General features: G+C 34.3%; 1 protein-coding gene across 4 annotated transcripts in view; it reads left to right on the forward strand.

Moving 5' to 3' along the window:
• Window positions 1-19,877, forward strand: part of GALNT13 (polypeptide N-acetylgalactosaminyltransferase 13) — a gene marked incomplete at its 3' end in the record, with an annotated part of 559,595 nt that overhangs the window by 322,338 nt on the left and 217,380 nt on the right. For all 4 annotated transcript variants that reach the window (XM_082841320.1, XM_082841322.1, XM_082841323.1 and 1 more), the window contains 3 exons: window positions 9,504-9,670; window positions 10,294-10,501; window positions 13,259-13,429. In XM_082841320.1, the coding sequence (XP_082697446.1) occupies window positions 9,504-9,670; window positions 10,294-10,501; window positions 13,259-13,429 (546 nt within the window). The remainder of the gene's footprint in view (window positions 1-9,503; window positions 9,671-10,293; window positions 10,502-13,258; window positions 13,430-19,877) is intronic.

Here is a 19,877-nt window from a genome sequence, read left to right on the forward strand (position 1 = left end):
AGGCCACAACACTTACTTGAATGGTATTCTTTTACTTCTAGATACAGTGTTGAATTATAATTCATTTCCAAAAAAGAGAGTTCTTCACAATAGAAAAAATATAAAACTTGCTTGTACAGTACTTATTTTTATGTGCTGGAAAAAAGAGATTGTTTAGCAACTGTTGACATGGAAGTAACTCCAGTGGGAGTATATGGTTGCCATTTATTTGGTAGAAATTAGATTTATGATATTTTATTTTTTAATATAAAGCAGATGTCAACTTAGTGTACCAGTCTGTTAAAGTCAAGATAAGTCAGCTTAAAGCCAAAAGAATCGTCCTCCCAAGATTTACTCATTTCCCTGGTAGACATTCTTTTATGATTGCTTTTGTGACTGCTGTCTCAGTTCCTCATAGTGCAATACAGATGCTACACCTGGCTTCTTTCTTAAATGAGAGACATACTTATGTAATCACCAATGCAGTGCATTTATGAGTAGGGCAAATTTAATGGATAGTAGGAAGGGAGGTGGGGTTGCATTATAACATTGTAGTCAAATATGAATTTTAGATATAACTCATCTTTAAAACCTCTTGCAGTTGTCACATCACTGAGGAAAGTCCACTGGCCACTTTAGCCTCTCATCATTTTACTTGCTCATCTCCTCTCCCTAGTCCCTTTTTACTCCTTTCTTTAGTCTTTCCCACCTCAAGTGCCCACCCTCGCTGGACCAAAGCAAAATTTCCCCTCACCTCATTCAAAGCAATTAATGTTTTCTTTTGTTTTCTGGGAATGCATACCTTCAGGCTCCCCAGGTACCTATTCTAAGAATTCTCCCTAACAAAGGCAGTTTCTTCTCTAAATGAGAAAGGCCTTATCCTATCAGGAAAGAGGTTGAATAGCAGCTATTAAAGTCAGATTTCCGGGGTTTGAAACCCAGCTCTGTCACTTAGAAGCAAGTTACTTAACTGATCTGAACATTAAGTTATTATCAAATGGGAGTAATTTAGAATATTATAGGGACTGCAATTATAATTATTATAAGAATAATTATTATATGATTATATAATATTATTATATGATTATTATATAATATATAGTTATTAATGAGTATTATAAGAATAGTATAAGGACTCCATAAAAGATCACCAGAATAACCACCACCTTAACAGACAGTTCTGATGAGTTCTAGTAGTCTTGGAAAGAGAGGCCACGTTAGAGATTTATCGAGATTGGGGGTCTGGGTTTAAGTGGCTTAAGACTGGTCTTTTAATGCAGGAATCTTATTGAGCCTGGTCAGTGTGTGATGTAATAGTTTAGGATTGGTGGACATATTGAGGAAAACGTCTTGAGGTCAACTGATAGGCAAGCAGTTTGTCTAGTTAAGATATACATTGTCCTGAGAAGACAACCAAGCAACGTACTCTCCTTAAAAGGGGATTGTTTGACCAATTAATTGTTTGAATAAATTTATTTTCTGGAAGTTCTTGAAGCATGCAGTGAAGGTATTTATGAGTTCATAGCCTTCTCTTAGTTCTGATATTTAACCTGTGTGGTTGCAGGAGATTTCAGTTCTCAGGGTCAAATGAGATGATACATAGAAAACGTATAGTAAAATGTCTGCTACGTAACCAAGAGTTCAGTAAATGTTCGCCACTTAGTACTAGCTTTCTTATTATGATGTTTCTTAAATCAGAGCTTGACTACAGGAGGAGGTGGCCTAACCCTAGCTGAGAAATGCAGGATTGGATAACCAGACCGACCTATAGGGTGGGGATCTATTCCAGCTTTGGTAATAGGAGGGAACACAGGTTGATAGACTTAACTCATGGATATTCAAGAGCAGGCAAGAAGCAGAGATCTCAGCAGAAATTGACCCTTTGAGATCTTCCAGCAGAGATTAAGGTAAGCAGGAAGATTTAATAGCAAGCAGCCACAGCCAGCAGCAGAAATTTCATATTACGGCAATAAACGATTTGAAAGAACTAAAAGCGAAAGAGGCGGGACCTTTATTCCACACTGCTACCCTGGACAAAGAAATAAAGCAGTTCTCAAGCCAGGATGGTCTAGACACCAGACCTGTTATTGAACATGCATTGGAAGTAAGGAATAAAATGGATGCTTGGCCACAGAAACTAAGAATAAAAGACAAGTTAATATGGCTATGGTCAGAATACTGTCAGCAGCAAGGCTGAACCAAAGACCTTATCTGTAATATTTCATATAGTACTTGATAATATAAGAACAGTATAATAATAACTTACATTCATATAATTCCTTAATAATTCCATTTGTTTCCTCAAAAGTCCTGTGGTATAGATGTGGCAAGCAGTTTTACTCCAATTTAGGCAATGCCAGAACTGAAGCTTCAAGAGTTTGCTCATAGATCCTAATGGCAGAATGAGGAGATAAACATAGATTTTCCAGACACAGAGCCTTCTCCAGTATATCAAAATAGAACGATGTTACTTATGTTTGAGGGGAATGTGTTATAATAAAATGACTTGCAGACCAATTTTCTGATACTCCTCCTCTTTCCTATCCCGAGCTCATTTATTTGCCGTGGCTCTAGAAGCTTGAAAACCAAAACCAACTGAAAATATAAAAAGATGTAGAAAAACAGGTATTTCTACGCCTCTAGTTCAGATTATAATAGTGTAGAACTATGGCTGGGGGACTTCCCTGGTGGCACAGTGGTTAAGAATCCGCCTGCCAATGCAGGAGACACGGGTTCGAGCCCTGGTCCAGTAAGATCCCACATGCCGCGGAGCAGCTAAGGCCGTGTGCCACAACTAATGAGCCTGCGCTCTAGAGCCCGTGAGCCACAACTACTGAGCCCTCGTGCCTAGAGCCCGTGCTCCACAACAAGAGAAGCCACTGCAATGAGGAAGCCTGCGCACCGCAACAAAAAGTAGCCCCCGCTCACCACAACTAGAGAGAGACCATGCACAACAATGAAGACCCAACACAGCCAAAAATTAAGAAATAAATAAATAAATTTATTTTTAAAAACTACAATTGGGAAGTTAATCTGATAATTAATACAATAGCCTGCCTCTTGGTGAAGTTTTCATGCGTCAACCGCTTACTAAATATATCTTGTGACATGCAGAAGGCTAGTTTCTGGCAGCACAGAGATAAGATTAACCTTCCCTCTTCTTTTTAAGAAGCCCCTAGTCTACTGGATTAGATGTATTTGTTGTGAAAGAGTATAATAAGTAAAAGGATTGAGGCATATATGAAGTACAAGGTTGGGGGAGGGCTGAGTAGTCTTCTCTGGGATTAGGGAAGTAGAGAGAAAGAAATTCCCTGGCTCCCTCTTCCTCCTTTCTGCTGCACAGTGCTCTCCACCCAAGGTCCTCGTGGCATATTTCAAAGAGAAACTAACAAGCAAGAGAGTCTTGGGAAAGCATCCTGCTCAAAAACTCTCCTGCTCCCCCCACCCCAATACTTAGAAGAAAACAGAAGGAGCAAAGAATAGATCTGATAGCAAATAGTACAGGGTCTACCTGGATGTTAAAATAAAGGTGATTGGGACAGGTGAAGAACAATTTGATTTTGTAAAAAAAGAAAAAAATTGAAATAGTCAAGTAATTATGACTTACAGGAACTTACTTTTGGAAGGTTTAACACCACGGAAGTACAAATCAACATATAGAAACCCATGCAAAATTAAGTGCTTCATTTTACGGAGGCACCAAGCTTTCAATTATGGAAGAAACACTTTCCTGTTGCCCAAGTTTTTTTTGCACGGGTGCATTGGAAAATGATGGAATTTCTCTCTGTGAATATAAATGTTAATGACGGGGAAACATGGAAACCACACATAATTCTGCAAGGTTCAATGCAATTCCCACAGCTCTTAAAAATAAGAAGTATATAGAGGACTTGTAAGTCTTTATTTTAAATCACTGTTATTACTCTTCTTTGTTTGAGGCAGTTAAAGGTAGCCGCTGATTCACTGAGCAGCAATCCAAAAAGTCATGCAAACTACAGTGTTGACAGCCTTTGTTTGGAGTCCGAAATGCACTGTATCTAACTAAACCACTGTGTAATTATGGATCCTTTGTGATTTCCCATTCTCATTTTGTAGTCAATTTTTCTTTGATGTGGCATGTTGTGTTCCAGTAGCTTATCTGAAATCATCAATATGGTTTTGAAAAGGATAAAATCAAATTGTAACAGTCTATGTTCCCATAATGTGGGCATAGCCAAGGGAAAAGATGGTAAATAGGTACACTATGTCACTATTTCCATGTTCCAGACAGTGGAAAAGTGATTCTACCCCCGAATTCTCTCCAAAGAAGAGCAGTTGCATTTATTTCTCATATATTTACAAATCAACAGCTGATACACAGAAAACTGGATGAACGTTAGTATGTATCCAGATGACAGAAGAGATTGTAATTGAAGTAGAGACCTTCTGACTCCAGTACTTATAATTAAAGGAAATAGTGCCTTATTTTAGTTCATACAAACACAAGAGATACTAACCTTATACATCCTATTTTAAAATGTTGATGTAAGCAAAAAGGTTTTATATATGTATGTATGTATATACATATATATGTATGTATATCATATCAGTGTTTCTGTTAAATACATTTCGGTAACAGTTGTCACCTTGGCTGCACATTCAAATCCCCAGGAGAGATTTCTTTTTAATCCTATTACCCATGGCCACACCCCAGACCCCTAAATCAGAATCTCTGTGGCTAAAACCCACATATCAGTAATTTTTTTTCAAGCTCATGGGATGATTCCTATGTGCAGCTAAGAATTAGAGCCAGAGATATATTATTACAGAATTAAAAGGAAATAAACCTTCATTTTATTTCAACTATTATAGATTTAGAATGTCAAAATATAGTGCAAATATGAAATGCTGCTATGATAAAGCTTATGATCTTATTGGAATACCAGATTTCAGGAGCTTAATTTGAGTATTGGGTATCAGATATTCCTTTCAAATTGATGAAAATTACTGTTGCAGTCTGCCACTTTTACTCTCAAAGTTAATTACATACACATTGTGTTCCCACAGTTATGTCAAATTTTCCAGTTCTATTTAGATGTTCACATAAAAGAGAAATAATATCTTCGAAAGACAGGTTGCTAAGAGTATTTGATCTATATGTACCTAATTTCAGTGAAAGCTGTCTTTCTATGCTTAGTTTTAATAAAATGATCCTAGGAGAATCTACTTCTCTTGACTTAAAGATATTTATAAAGATATAAATTATTTAAAAAGGCATAAAAATGCTTTTTTTCTAATTTTTCAGATACCAACAACATCATTTAAGACATCTAGCATATAATATGGAGCAGAAATCATTACTGTTACTAATATTATTAAATAATACATTATTTTATTAGTGGTATTATTTATTACTTTATTATGCAGAGTATTGAACTAGCTCTGTGACTTGAGACTTGTATTCTGTGAAATAAATATTTGAATTAGTCAGCTTTGAAAGTCCTTTGCAATTCCACCTTTTGGAGATTCTGAGCTTTACTCAGCTGTGTAGACCAAGCAATGTCTACCACACATTTCAGAGTACATACTTTAATCTTATTATGAGAGCTGTAACAGCTGAGGTGAACAGTGGTGAAATTCTTCCTGTAATACCACAGAAGAAGGAGTTTGTCATGTGTGAGGGTGAAGAGATTATTAGAGAAATCCAAACTATCTATTTATTTTAAGTACTTACCTCCACCTACATCATATAGGTTCCTTGTTTTGTTTTGTTTGTTTTTAATTATTTCTGGAAAAATCAGCCAGTTAAAAAAAAACTCTGCCAGTTTAGATACTAAAGACATTAAAAAAAAAAAACCTGAAAAAATCAAACAACACTGTAGTACTTTTCTGTGGCTAAAGAAAAATTATTGTATTCACCTGTTCTAAGTGTACACTTTATACCTTTTATATGTCTGAAATCAGGATGAGTTTTACAGTTAATGATTAGTTACAGACATTGTCTACCAGCTGGCAGTTGTCATGTAGGCAATATTCCTTAAGTTTGTGTGAATGTGGTCATGGCCGTTTACATAGTTAAACTTCAACTAAGTTATGTGCAGTATTTGTACTGTATGTGTAGAGTTTGTCATTCAACATTTCTTCAGAAAGATTACAATATGATTCAGTATTAGGACAAAAAGTTATTGTCTGAACAGAAAGACAAGGAAACAGTGGCAAAAATTATATTTCATTTGATGAAGCCAATATTTATGGTTGGAGCAATGACTGCAATTTCATATTTTCTTGTTAATCAACAGCTAACTGATTTACATAGCCTTGTTGCTTATCCTGTCAACCCAGGACCAGCAGTGTCCACATCACCAGGCATCTTATTAGAAATTCAGGGCCTTGGGCCCATCCCAGATCTACTGAATCAGAATCTGAATTTTATCAAGATCCCAACATAATTCTTTTGCAGCTAAATTTTGCAAAGCACAGCTTTATAGTACCAAGGAGGATACTCACAAGATGAAGTTGTTTTGTATTTTGTTACTGAGGTACGTGCTAAACGCATGCCTCTCTTTTAAGCAATACAACCTAAAGCTGGAGAAATCCCCTTAGAATAGATGAAAGAAACTTCAAAGCAACAAGAAACTAGTGTGACTGATTTATAAGCAAACCTGAAAATATTGATAGGAATCTATGTCCAAATAAGTTTAAAAGCTTTTTCTATAGGCTTTACTTAGGTATTGAATAGAACCTATTCAAGATAAGAAAGCATTATATTATAGTTTATTTGACAACATTTTTCTAGTGGAACATAAAATTTTTCCTAGTGAAACATTTTTCTTTCCTAGTGGAACATAAAATCATGATGTATCTAACCCTAGGTGAAACAATAGGTTTGATGAATTACGGACAATAATTCAAGTTCAGTGTGTCACAAATCCATTAAAAACCATGAAAATAAAAACTCTTGTTCATACGTATCTATGCACTTGAGATAACTGGATAAACTGACATAGAAAATGATTAATTTATGTAACAAGAATTATCCTATAAATTATTTTATTATTATATAAAGTTTTCTTTGCTAAATAACTGCATACATAGGAGGAAGAGGAAGAATTAATAACATATTAGCCACACTTTATTTTTATGCTACATTAAATAATGACATGGTGGAAGTTTTCTCTAAGTAAGCAAAATAGCTACATTAATAGTAAATTAGTTCATTATAACTTCGTCACATATGATGAATATAAAATTAACATTTGTGAGTGGACTTTTTTTAACCGCAAAAATAAAGCATGCCGGAAATAGTTTAAGAAGCTGGATCTACATGTCTGCTTTTATTTCGATATTTTAAATGATTTATCTAAATTAATATCTCATTCATTTTTTGTTTATTAGCACTTAGTGTAACATGTGAGAGATTTAATTTAAAAGAAATGATTTTTATCCAAATGATACTAAGTAGACTTTATAGACTGTTATCCTTGGGTTAAACCAGTATTTGTTGACTGTTGGACAGATTTCAGCCTGCTTCTCCAGCTTTACTTCTTTATTGATGATAATGATAATCTTTATGATACATTTTGTTCAGCATGCTGAAAGTGAAGGGGTGTTTTGCTGAGGAAGAAGAATGGAGGTTTGAGGAAAATCATGGCAAGAAACTTTCTGACTTACCAAGACAGCTTTCTAAGTTCATTTAGTGATGAACTGCCTGGAGGTACAGGTCAAATGATGATGAAGCGTATAGAAACCATTTGAATCTTGCTACCAGAATGGGAAGAGATGACTATGAATCAACCTACTTTTCACCCCCTACATTTTGATTTTTCTTATTTACACAGTGTCCTATATAGTGTGGCTGCTTAATGAATGTTATTCAAATAAATATTTGCTGAAAAAATGTTACGGTTAGACACATGCACATTCTTATCTGGCTATATTGCAGAGCACTTCACTGAGTAGGTGATATTTTAGACTGTTTTAAAAGATGATTAAAATCTCAGCAGACTTTTATTACATGCCTTTGATGCCCACACTTTAGTGGATTTTTTTTCACTCACCTGTGAAGGGGACTAATTTTAACGATGCTAATTTTGTGTCAGAGATTAGGTCATTTATTGGTGGCAGGCTGTATCTGGTTCATTTTACTTTATGGAATTATTTTAATTTTCTAGCTCTTTAGAATATTTTACAGGAAAAAATAACCTAAGGTGAATAAACTTCTATTCCTGTTCTGGATACCCAGTGACATTCTTTTTTTAATATTCTGTAATCACAGTGATTTAACATTACATGACAGAAATGTCTAAATGTTGAAAGTTGATATGGGTGAGAGCCATCTGCATGTTAAATTTGGGATGACCACCTAGAACACACTGCATGTTATTTATCAAAATGTACCTTTTTCAATTGATGGCTTGAAAAGTAAAATCTGGAGTTCTTTTAACTTCTAAGCAAAATTAGAAGTTTTTCTCAAAATATCAAGTTTCTAAAAGTAATAACAATTATGATGTAACCTCTTACTAAATAGTGTGCTCCAGTGATCAGAAGCATCTGAATCACCTAGAAACTTTTTTTCTTTTTTTTTTTTTTTTTTTTTTTTTGCGGTACGCGGGCCTCTCACTGTTGTGGCCTCTCCCGTTGCGGAGCATAGGCTCCGGACGCACAGGCTCAGCGGCCATGGCTCACGGGCCCAGCCGCTCCACGGCATGTGGGATCTTCCCGGACCGGGGCACGAACCCGTGTCCCCTGCATCGGCAGGCGGACTCGCAACCACTGCGCCACCAGGGAAGCCCCTAGAAACTTTTTAAAAGCTGCATATTCTCAGGCTGCACCCCAGATCTTCGGAACCAGAATCTGCATTTTAACAAATCCCTAGGCAATTCCTCTGCACATTAAAGTTTGAGATGTTCTGGTAGCCTATACCCTTTCATAATCTCCGATTTTGATTGTATAGTACTCATTGAGAGTCTGTAAAGTGTATCCTGGCCCCTAAATCTTTACCTCAAAGTAGACATGGATTATGGCATTCTCAAACAGAATAGGAAGCGTTCATGACTAGATTTTAGAATAGAAAAATCATTTCAGTTTTACAAGCTTCAAAACCCTGTGAACATATGCCTTTTTATGTTCTTAAGACTTTTTGAGTTATACAATAACTCTTTTTCTAAACAAAGAAGACAATTATATCTACTAAGTGAATTCATCTGTCCCTGTTGTACCTGGTCTTCTATTGATAGACTCAGAATGCTATTTTAGCTCTTAGACTTGTGTAAATCATGCCTCTTTGTTCCCTGGAGTTAATGTAAAATTAGTCAAAAATAAAATCAGTTAAAATAATATTAGTAAGTATGCATATTTAATTTTCAAAGTGCCAAGTGATTACTCACAGCAAATATTAAAAGGAAAATAATTTTAGATAATCATAAAGTGTTTCTGTAGTAAGGGGCTTTCAAATCTAAAGTTGTGTCATAATGGATATTTTTATTAAAATGATCAGAATGAAAAATGAACTTCTTAGCATGTCCCTCTTCTTTCCTCTCTTCCAGATGCAAGACAAAGGTCTACCCTGATGAACTTCCAAACACAAGTGTAGTCATTGTATTTCATAATGAAGCTTGGAGCACTCTCCTTAGAACTGTTTACAGTGTTATAAATCGTTCTCCACACTATCTACTCTCTGAGGTCATCTTGGTAGATGATGCCAGTGAAAGAGGTACAAATTTTTTTTTTGTATATTTTTTTAATTAGAAAGCTTAACTGTGTTCAAAAAGATAAGTGGGCAATGATCTGTATTTTCCTTGTAATTATACTAACTCTGTAACCACCTATCAAATTTTCATTAATATACCAACTCCAGAAACAAGTAACAAATTCTTTCAGTTTATCTCATGATTCCATGGTTCTTACTAACCTAAGAAATCAGCCAAAATGACTTTCATAAGTGTTTCTTTTTTTTCCAAACTCAGTTGATCTTGTGACTGAGCATTTATATGACTTTGTGGATATTGGTCTTTTTATTTTTTTTAGTGTAGGTAAAAGAAAAATAACTTATAATTAAGGAGATTGCGTTTGCCATTGTGGCCCAGTTTCTAAATTAGATTCTGGTATATTAACTTCCTAGTATATCCTTATCCTTGTCAGCCAAGTGACAGAATCATAATGAACTGTATACTAATTCACTGATGAAATCTCTACATCTTTCTTTTGTACAATGCAAAAAATGTTGATAGGAGTTTACCACCATTTCTGCATGTTGAATTTCCATCTGGGTGGTAGTATCTCTTCTCTGTCTTAAAACAGTTTCAAAACTTTATAAATTCTTATTGCACATTACAGATTTTCTCAAGTTGACATTAGATAATTATGTGAAAAATTTAGAAGTGCCGGTAAAAATTATTAGAATGGAAGAGCGCTCTGGGTTAATACGTGCCCGCCTTCGAGGAGCAGCTGCTTCAAAAGGACAGGTCATAACTTTTCTCGATGCACACTGTGAATGCACGTTAGGATGGTTGGAGCCCTTGCTGGCAAGAATAAAGGAAGACAGGTAAGAATTCATGTGTTATGTCTGTCTGGGTTTTGACTGAACCCGTTAGGACATTTTCAGCTGTCCATCAAAACTTTTCTTCCAAGTTGCTATTTTCAGAATGTTTATTTCCTAGCTTTTAAAAAAGTAGGCCCCCTACTCCTTATTTAATAAAGACCTTGGCTTATTTATGCTGAATCTGAATATTTGATTAAGAAATAGTCAAACAATTCAAATAGTAAAGATGTGCTGAATATTCATTTTATAGGTGACGGAAATCAGTCCAATCAAAAATAGTATCATATTTTATAAAATACATTTTCAAAGCACCTTTGTCTTCCATCACCCTGTGAGGTAGGTAATAAAGGTATTCTTGTCTGTATTTAATAATAGGGAGGAACAAATGAGTTAAATAGCTTGTCCCAGTTATTGGAAATGATGGGAACAGCAATTTAGTTCTTCCCACTCCCAGAACAGTCTTCCCTTTACTACGTCAGTGCCCTTATTCAAAGTCTAGTCCAAAGCCACCCTGATGATCTTAAAAATAAACTCACACTCATGCACCCCACTGAAATGAAACAAGGATTTAAAAAAAAAAAAGCATAGAAAGCACAGCTGTAAGAATGTTTAATTATTTAAATAATATTGTCCTTTTGTACAGACATATTATGAAATCTGAAAAGTTGAAGAATATAGAAATTAAGAACCCTCATAGTTAGCTGAAATTCTTTCTGATGATGACGCTATGAAGTGGGTTTTTTGCAGATACTCATAAACATGGGTGGTAAATGAGTGTCATTCCTAAGCGCCTAATGAAGACAGCTATGCTGATTGCTGTCTGATATAGTAACAAAGCATTGCATAACACCTTGCTTGCATAGTCATTTCACCTACAGTCGAAAGGTCTTTTTAGAATTGAAGTTTTTAATTAAGCTTCCAAGACAGGGGCTGCTTAGTGTGATCTAGTGCAGCTATATCACATAAGGCAGGATTTGGTACTTGCCAGGAAGATGGATAGAAGTTGTCAGTAAAATGAACCATAGCAGTTGAAGAAAGCAGTGGGAACCTTTTAGTCAACTGAGTGTAATATATGGCTAATAACATTTTTCCATTCTGTGTATTGTACAGTATGCACAGGAAGGTAAGGTTGGCAAAGTATAATGAACTTAGAACCTCTTAAATTCATTTCCTGGCAGCTTTTCATACATTATGCTGCTTTTTAAAACATGTGTTTCGTATTCAACTTAGTGAGTTTTTAATACAATGTTGTTTCACTATGGTCATGAATGGATCATTTATTTTTTTCATCTAACAACATATTTAGATTGTATTTGCATATAATGAACTCTAATGCCTTGTCCTGCTTATATGTTGTAAAGTTGCCATAACTAGATAATAAAGTCCTATTCAAGGTTATTAGACCTAATTTCATCTCCCTATAATTTAAATTATTAAATGTAATGAAGAAAGAGAGAAAGATATTGCTTTTATAAGGACCAAAGTTACCAAGAAGCTTTTCCAAGGCTAAATTAAATCTATTAATTTCAGAGAACTCTATGCATGGGCCAATTGTGTGGCATATAAGACCAAATAGAAAATGAGTGTTGGTGATGCTGGTGTTACAAAACCAGAATAAATAATGGACAGCATGTCCTTGCTTTCCACATCTATGGGTGATTCAATTGTATGTTTACATCTATGGGTGATTCAATTGTATGTTCACCTTCTATCTTATATGAAAAGCAATCTCTACTCTTAGGAATTAGCTACAAACAAGACACAGTTGTTTGAACGTTTACTGTGGAGATGACAAAAGCTTGATCCCATAATAAAACATATAAACCTGGAGTAGGGGAAGACTGGAGAAAGCACGACATGGATTAAAAGAGTACCTAATGATCTCCCATGGTGAAAAGTTCCTTACCCTAAAAAGCCACCATCAAGAGTATCAAATCTGTATATGTATAACTGAATCACTTTGCTGTACAGCAGAAATTAACACATTGTAAATCAACTATATTTCAATAAAATAAAAAAAATCCCAAATCTCCTGGCTCTTCCTCTTACTTTAAGAAAAAATGGATCATAAAACACCAGAAACTGAAGTTGCTTATCTTTTCCCATCTTAAAATATGTAGATTGTTAGTGTAAGCTTTTTTTTTTATTTTAGCGTAAACTATAAGTCTAGGACAATTCACTCAGAAATTGTCATGACACTAATGTCATTCATAGGAAATATTTACTTATACTGATGATCATGATTTTTATCGTTGCTTCTTGGATTTTCATTTGTTTGTTTTTCTATGAAGGTTTTCTCTGAACTATCTCTTTAAACTTACCTATTGCCTTTGAGAGTCAAACTACCAGATTTAATTTGCCATCATTCATTCTTCACTCCCCACATGCTGTTGATTTTCAGTGGTCTATAGCTAAAATGATGCATAATATCAAAGCAGCTCTGCTAATCATGCTGTGAGTGGAGGTTTTATGAAAAATAGACCATGTTCATCCCGCTGAGTTAGTATCTAGAATGCATTTGGAAGTCAGCTTGAAGATCAATTAGTATATTTGATTAGATTATACATGATAGAATAAAAGTAGACTGAAGTAAGATGCAGTAAAAGGAAGTAATTTTACAGAGAAAAAGGATAACATGAAAATAAAGGCAAATTAAAGTCACAAAATAAATTTCAACATATCAGCTATATTAAGTTTAAAGAAGCTAAGGTAACATTTAAATTATTATTTATATGTAAACTGATTTTAATTTTTCTGCAGGAAAACAGTTGTATGCCCCATCATTGATGTGATTAGTGATGATACCTTTGAATATATGGCCGGGTCAGACATGACTTATGGGGGTTTTAACTGGAAACTGAATTTCCGTTGGTATCCTGTTCCCCAAAGAGAAATGGATAGAAGGAAAGGAGACAGAACATTACCTGTTAGGTATGTAGAGCATATCTTCCAAAGCATAGCATGTGTATTGCTATAATAATTAAGGAATATTATCAATTTGTATGATCATTTTTTAGACTTTTGAAGACATATACTTTTTATTCATATGCATATATGTATTATCACGTTTTACATGATCATATAAGAATCAATGACAATATTAAATCTACTTTAAATTGCACAGACAAATTTAAGTACTGGAAGAAGTGCCAATTTTTGTGAAACTGTGTATTCTTATATTCAAAACATATGTATTGTGAATTTTCTATGTGACAGGTATGTGTTAGCCTTGATACTTCAGGTAGATGTAATATAGTTTATAACAGAGATATAACCAAAAATGTTTTAGTAAATATTTTAAATTTACCAACCTTAAAGAGCTATCTTCCCTATAGATACAAAAGAAAGCTCCATTTGGAAAATTTTAATATATGAACAATTATGAAGGATTTATTGTTTGTTCCAAATTATTTAAAAAGCTACTTAAGTTGAAATATTTACGTTTAAAATATGTGTTTGCCCTTAATACAAAATAAGAACTATCATATAAATCTTTAGTTGTCTAGATAAGCATTATCTGCTTTATTAATATAAAATTATCACCTTCTTATTTTAAGATACTATTGTGTGCCTCTTGCCTGCAACCAAAAATTGATTTCCTGAACAATACTTGGGGAGGGAGTTCACTAGTTTAGCTCTTTAAAGATGAATCTGGTAAATCATCATTTGGTTGGAACAATAAAGAAGTACCCTAACATTCTAAAACAGTATATATAACCCATTATCTAGACAAGAATGTCTCCTAGCCTACTGAGAGAATGACTTATCTATTGACAAGACTAATTATATAATGAATTAATTAAAACTAGCTCAAAAAATTGGCTAATGGAAGTGAACAGCTCTCAATACTTGTTATTGGACAATTAAATATTGGCACTGTTAACCCTCTTAAGGATATATTAACTACATCAAAAAGAAACTAACATGTAGTTCCAAACAGTTGCGTAAGGATGTGAAATTATTATCTCAATATTTGGAGTGTAATTTAGCAGTCCTTAACTCTTGCTGTCATCTTCACATTCATCTTGTCTTATTGATCCTTGCCTCTAACAACTTGAGGAAATACAATGGCTCATATTACCATTGTTTGTTAAAAATCCTATTTTCTTAGATCATGGTTTCATTTAGTGTTAGATAATTTTTCAGCTTCAGATCCCAAGTGAAAATTATCGAAATACATGACCAATACACTCAAATATAGACAATGTGTTATTTGAAAAAGAGGTTTAAAGATTGCATGTGCATCCTTACTTTTTTAACACATTGGCAAAAGACATACTTTTTTAAACTTTATCTTCTCACAGAGTCAAAAGGTAAATAATTAAGAGCTAGCCAACATTCATAGTAAGAAATTGCTCATCTTATTCATAAAAGTAAAGATCTACATAGAAATCTACCATTATTTCTCATCTTTCATTAACTAAAGCAAAAGAGGAAACATCCAAATTGCTATATTTTCATCACAATTTATGTGATTTTATTGTAATAACATGGAGAGATGATGAAATCTGAGTATATTTTATTTGTTTGCCTTAGTAACTGCACAGTATTTCACTGTGAAGGAGCAGTATTTCAATGCTAAGAGAGCTGGAGCAAGAGAAAGAGAAAGCTCAGTCTTTGCTGAAGTTTCTAGATTCTTATGGCAAAAGGTTAATTAATTCACTGGCTGTGTTGTAATAGCCTGCAGGTAATTTTCATCAGCATAGCTGTAATGTGAACTTTCTTTGTACTTGTAATCTATTACTCGAGGATGTGATCATTTTTCTCACATTCATACAAACAGATAAATCATTCTAGGTGTTAAAGACAATTTTTTTCCTACTTGATTAACAGAATTCTGAATAGCTAAAGTGATTAAAATTAGGTTGAAATTTTGGTTTTCTTTATAATGCTTTATTTAAAATGTCAGTTATGACAGAACTTTCTAGTGACTGTAATTGGCTAGTCATCATTTAGAAATACAATCATGCATTTGCATACATAGAGGAACAACTTGAACTTGTAACCTAACCTTAGTTATACCTCATTTAAAGTAAAGTTTATAATGGTTATACTTATTATTCTATTCTCAACCTCTGGGCTTTGATATTTTCTTTTTGATAATAAGTGGAGTTTGCGACATGCTTGGCAATTGTGAAGTTATGAGTATGAAATAATAGCATAGCATACATAGTCCAGCTTTGTTCTTCTTTCTATTTAGTTTTCTTTAATCAGTAAACTGTCCTTGATATTTTAGTAGTCAAATTATGTGACTTTTCAGGAATATCTCAATTATATGTGCAACAATACAGTAATCAAATCGTTAAACCAGGGGTCATAAACCAAGAGGCTGTGTGTCAAATATGCTCTGTTGATGTGTTTTCTTTTGCCTACATAATGTTTTGCACTTATTAAAATTACGAACATTTTTAAAATGAGATATTTTAACTGGTAGCATAAGTTATCTGGTAGTGCAGATAATCTCCCAGATCATTTAATTAGTTTGGGGGTGTAGTATGCATTTTTTCTATACAATAAATATAACTGTTCAGTTGATTTGGTTCAGGCTATTGAAATGAGCAATAGTTTAGTTTTGCATGTTTTTCCACATGAAAAAACACATACGCAAACACTGTTGAGCACTGTGTTAGGTTCTACACATGCAAAGCTGAATAGAGCTATCTCTGCACTAAAGTTGCTCACTATCTGGCACCAGCTGTAAGTCTGCTGGATAAGGGGAAGAGGCCAGGACAACTGGCTAGCAAGTGGATGTACAGGAGCTAAATTGTGTCAACGGATAGAGTGGTGTGTGCTTCTGGAAAAGACCCTGGCTCTTTAATCTTATTGATGGCGTTAGTCTCCTAATTATGCTCTGTAAGTAACCCTAAATAAATAGTTATAAAAGTATTAGTCTCTACTTTAATTTCTCACTGATTGAAATAGATTACTTAATTAAAAGCCTATGAGTTATTTATCAAGTCTATTTATCTTTCTTTACCCTTTGTGTCTTACCTTATGGACTTTTTTCACATTTAGTCACTATTAATATTCTCAGTATGACTCCCCTCTTTCTTACATTGAGTACCATGTTCAGTATTTTTCTAAAGTAAAACAAAAGAGTTTTAGATTTTCTTCTAATCCATGCTAGCATAATAAATTAAACATAGATGTATTGATAATTATGAGTTTTTACTTCTGACACATTTGACTTTGGTATCCATTTTTATTAACATTTGTCTGATCTCATACATTTATTTTTCCCTCAATTGGAATTAGGAATTTATAAAGAAGATCAAATAAATTAAACAATGGTATTAATAACAACTTGGATTACAATCATTGCGAAAAACTCGTAGAATATTCACATATATTATTTCCTGTATCCTTCTAGTATGATATCATAGAAGAAGCATTAAAGCTGGCTTTGGAGGATCTGGGTTTTATTTCAAGCTCCTCCTATTGGGAATTTACCCAATTCTTCTCAACTATAAAGTGGAAAATTATTCTCCCTGCCTTGCTTAACTGGTGAAGTGCTATAAAATATTAAATGAAATTTGAAACTATTTGAAAATAGTTATTTTAAATTTATTTCTGGTAATATAACTAACAGATATATGCATTGAAAAATAAATGTGATGAGTATCTGTAAGTTTAAAGAAGCAGAACACCAATGAACCAGTTCTTTTAGTATTTTGTTATATTTACTTCCAGAGCATTACTTTCCAGATACATTTCCACACAATCTAAAAATTGATATATCATTAGTATTTTTCTATGCCATTAACATTTTATCACAAATAAAAATTTTAATGGTGGTTAATATCTAAATTTTTTACTAAGCCCTGTCTCTATTTTTAATAGTCTAAAGTCAACTAAGAGTTTTACACTTTATGTTTTTGCCATGTATGTCTGTGATCCACAGTTTTCGCAATAATGTAGTCTCTTTAGAATTATGCAATCAAGCAATATGAAATGTGTTTTAGTATTCTTGTATAACTTTTGCCAATTTGATTTTTTCCCCCCAAATCATTACTGACTCCAATTTATAGTTCCTCTAGGAAGTATAATAAATGAAAAACACCTAGTTTATTCTGTAAAATCTTATACAAATATGACAATACTTCTAATTCTATAATAGCAACTAGTAATATATTTCTTAATTTTTATCTATCAGGTTTTCTTTATTGTATTTTCCTCAGTCCAATGAAAATACACTTTTAAATTGGAGGAAAGAAAGCAGAAACAGATAAAGCCTGTGAGACACTTCTTTACAATAGGAGATACTAAAGCAACAGCACAGGGTAAGGTCAAGGCTGTGCATAGAATAGACTTTGAAAGGACTTCAGAATGTTCAACAGTCCAACATTCAACCCTACTTGTGTTAAAATCTAATATATGTTGACTTTGAGAAAAAGAAAAATTCTACCTCAAGTGGAATCTTTAAATCTGTATTCCTTGGAGAAAATAGTACATTTACAGTATATTTACTTCCTAATGGTTTAGAAGATAATTTACAAGACGTTCCTAGCAATCTGTTGAGATGAGAAGAAAACAGGAGTGGTATAGAAAGATTACAGGGTCATCAACTAAATATCACATTTATATACTGAATAATTGTATCACGTTAACAAAAACATTTAAAAACATCTGGCCTCATTGTTATTTTGACCCGTCTGAAGCATTAAATGAAAGCAAAAGGAAAGATTAAAATTTGCACCATTTACTATACATTCCCTTTGGAAGCTTAGAGTTTTATCAGGTGGTGAGGATTATGAAAAAGGATTAAGGAAAAAGGAAAAAATAACTATTCCTTTTTTGTAATATAGGTCTTTAAGCACAGGTTAAGGTATTTGATTCCAGTATTTCTTGGTAAATGGATTCTTTGGCAGAAAAACGAGCCACTTGCCCATACTAAGCAGAACTTAAAAATAGCTTTGATTAGGCTTGGAAAAGGGACTGGAAAAACTTGCTGCTGCAGGCAGCCTGGCTTTAGGAAGACCAGCTTTAACTACATGTTGAAAATTTTATCCCATAAAACAAAAACCTATGTCTGAGGGGGCTAATGGCAGACTCTGGGAGGGCTCATGCCAAGGAGTACTTCCCAGAACTTCTGCTGCCAGTGTCCTTGTCCCCGTGGTACGCCACAGCCAACCCCTGCCTCTGCAGGAGACCCTCCAACACTAGCAGCCATGTGGCTGACAGGGTCTTGGTGCTCCGGCTGGGTGTCAGGCCTGTGCCTATGAGGAGGGAGAGCCAAGTTCAAAAAATTGGTCCACCAGACACCCCCTGGCTCCACGTAATATCAAATGGCTGAAGTTCTCTGAGAGATCTCCATCTCAACGCTAAGACCCAGCTCCACTCAACAACCAGTAAGCTACAGTGCTGGACACCTTATGCCAAACAACTAGCAAGACAGGAACATAACCCCACCCATTAGCAGAGAGGCTGCCTAAAATCATAATAAGGTCACAAACACCCCAGAACATACCACCAGATGCGGTCTGCCCACCAGAAAGACAAGATTTAGCCCCACCAACCAGAACACAGGTACCAGTCCCCTCCAACAGGAAGCCTACACAACCCACTGAACCAACCTTAGCCACTGGGGACAGACACCAAAAACAACAGGAACTACAAACCTGCAGCCTGCAAAAAGGAGACCCCAAAAACAGTGAGTTAAGCAAAATGATAAGACAGAGAAACACACAGCACATGAAGCAAGGTAAAAACCCACCAGACCAAACATGAACAGGAAATAGGCAATCTAACTGAAAAAGAATTCAGAGTAATGATAGTAAAGATGATAAAAAAAATCTGGGAAACAGAATGGAGAAAATACAAGAACCATTTAACAAGGACCTAGAAGAACTAAAGAGCAAACAAACAATGATGAACAACACAAAAAATGAAATTAAAAATTCTCTAGAAGGAATCAGTAGCAGAATAACTGAGGCAGAACGGATAAGTGACCTGGAAGATAAAATAGTGGAAATAACTACTGCAGAGCAGAATAAAGAAAAAAGAATGAAAAGAATTGAGGACAGTTTCAGAGACCTTTGGGACAACATTAAATACACCAACATTCGAATTATAGGGGTTCCAGAAGAAGAAAAGAAAAAGAAAGGGACTGAAAAAAAATTTGAAGAGATAACAGTTGAAAACTTCCCTAATAGGGGAAGGAAATAGTGAATCAAGTATAGGAAGAGCAGAGAATCCAATACAGGATAAATCTAAGGAGAAACGTGCCCAGACACATATTAATCAAACTATCAAAAATTAAATACAAAGAAAATACATTAAAAGCAGCAAGGAAACTCAAAAAAAAAAAAAAAAAGCAGCAAGGAAAAAAACAACAAATAACATCCAAGGGAATCCCCATAAGGTTAACAGCTGATCTTTC

The sequence above is a fragment of the Leucopleurus acutus genome (genome assembly GCF_964270905.1).
Source record: "Leucopleurus acutus genome assembly, chromosome: 6".
Taxonomy (NCBI): domain Eukaryota; kingdom Metazoa; phylum Chordata; class Mammalia; order Artiodactyla; family Delphinidae; genus Leucopleurus; species Leucopleurus acutus.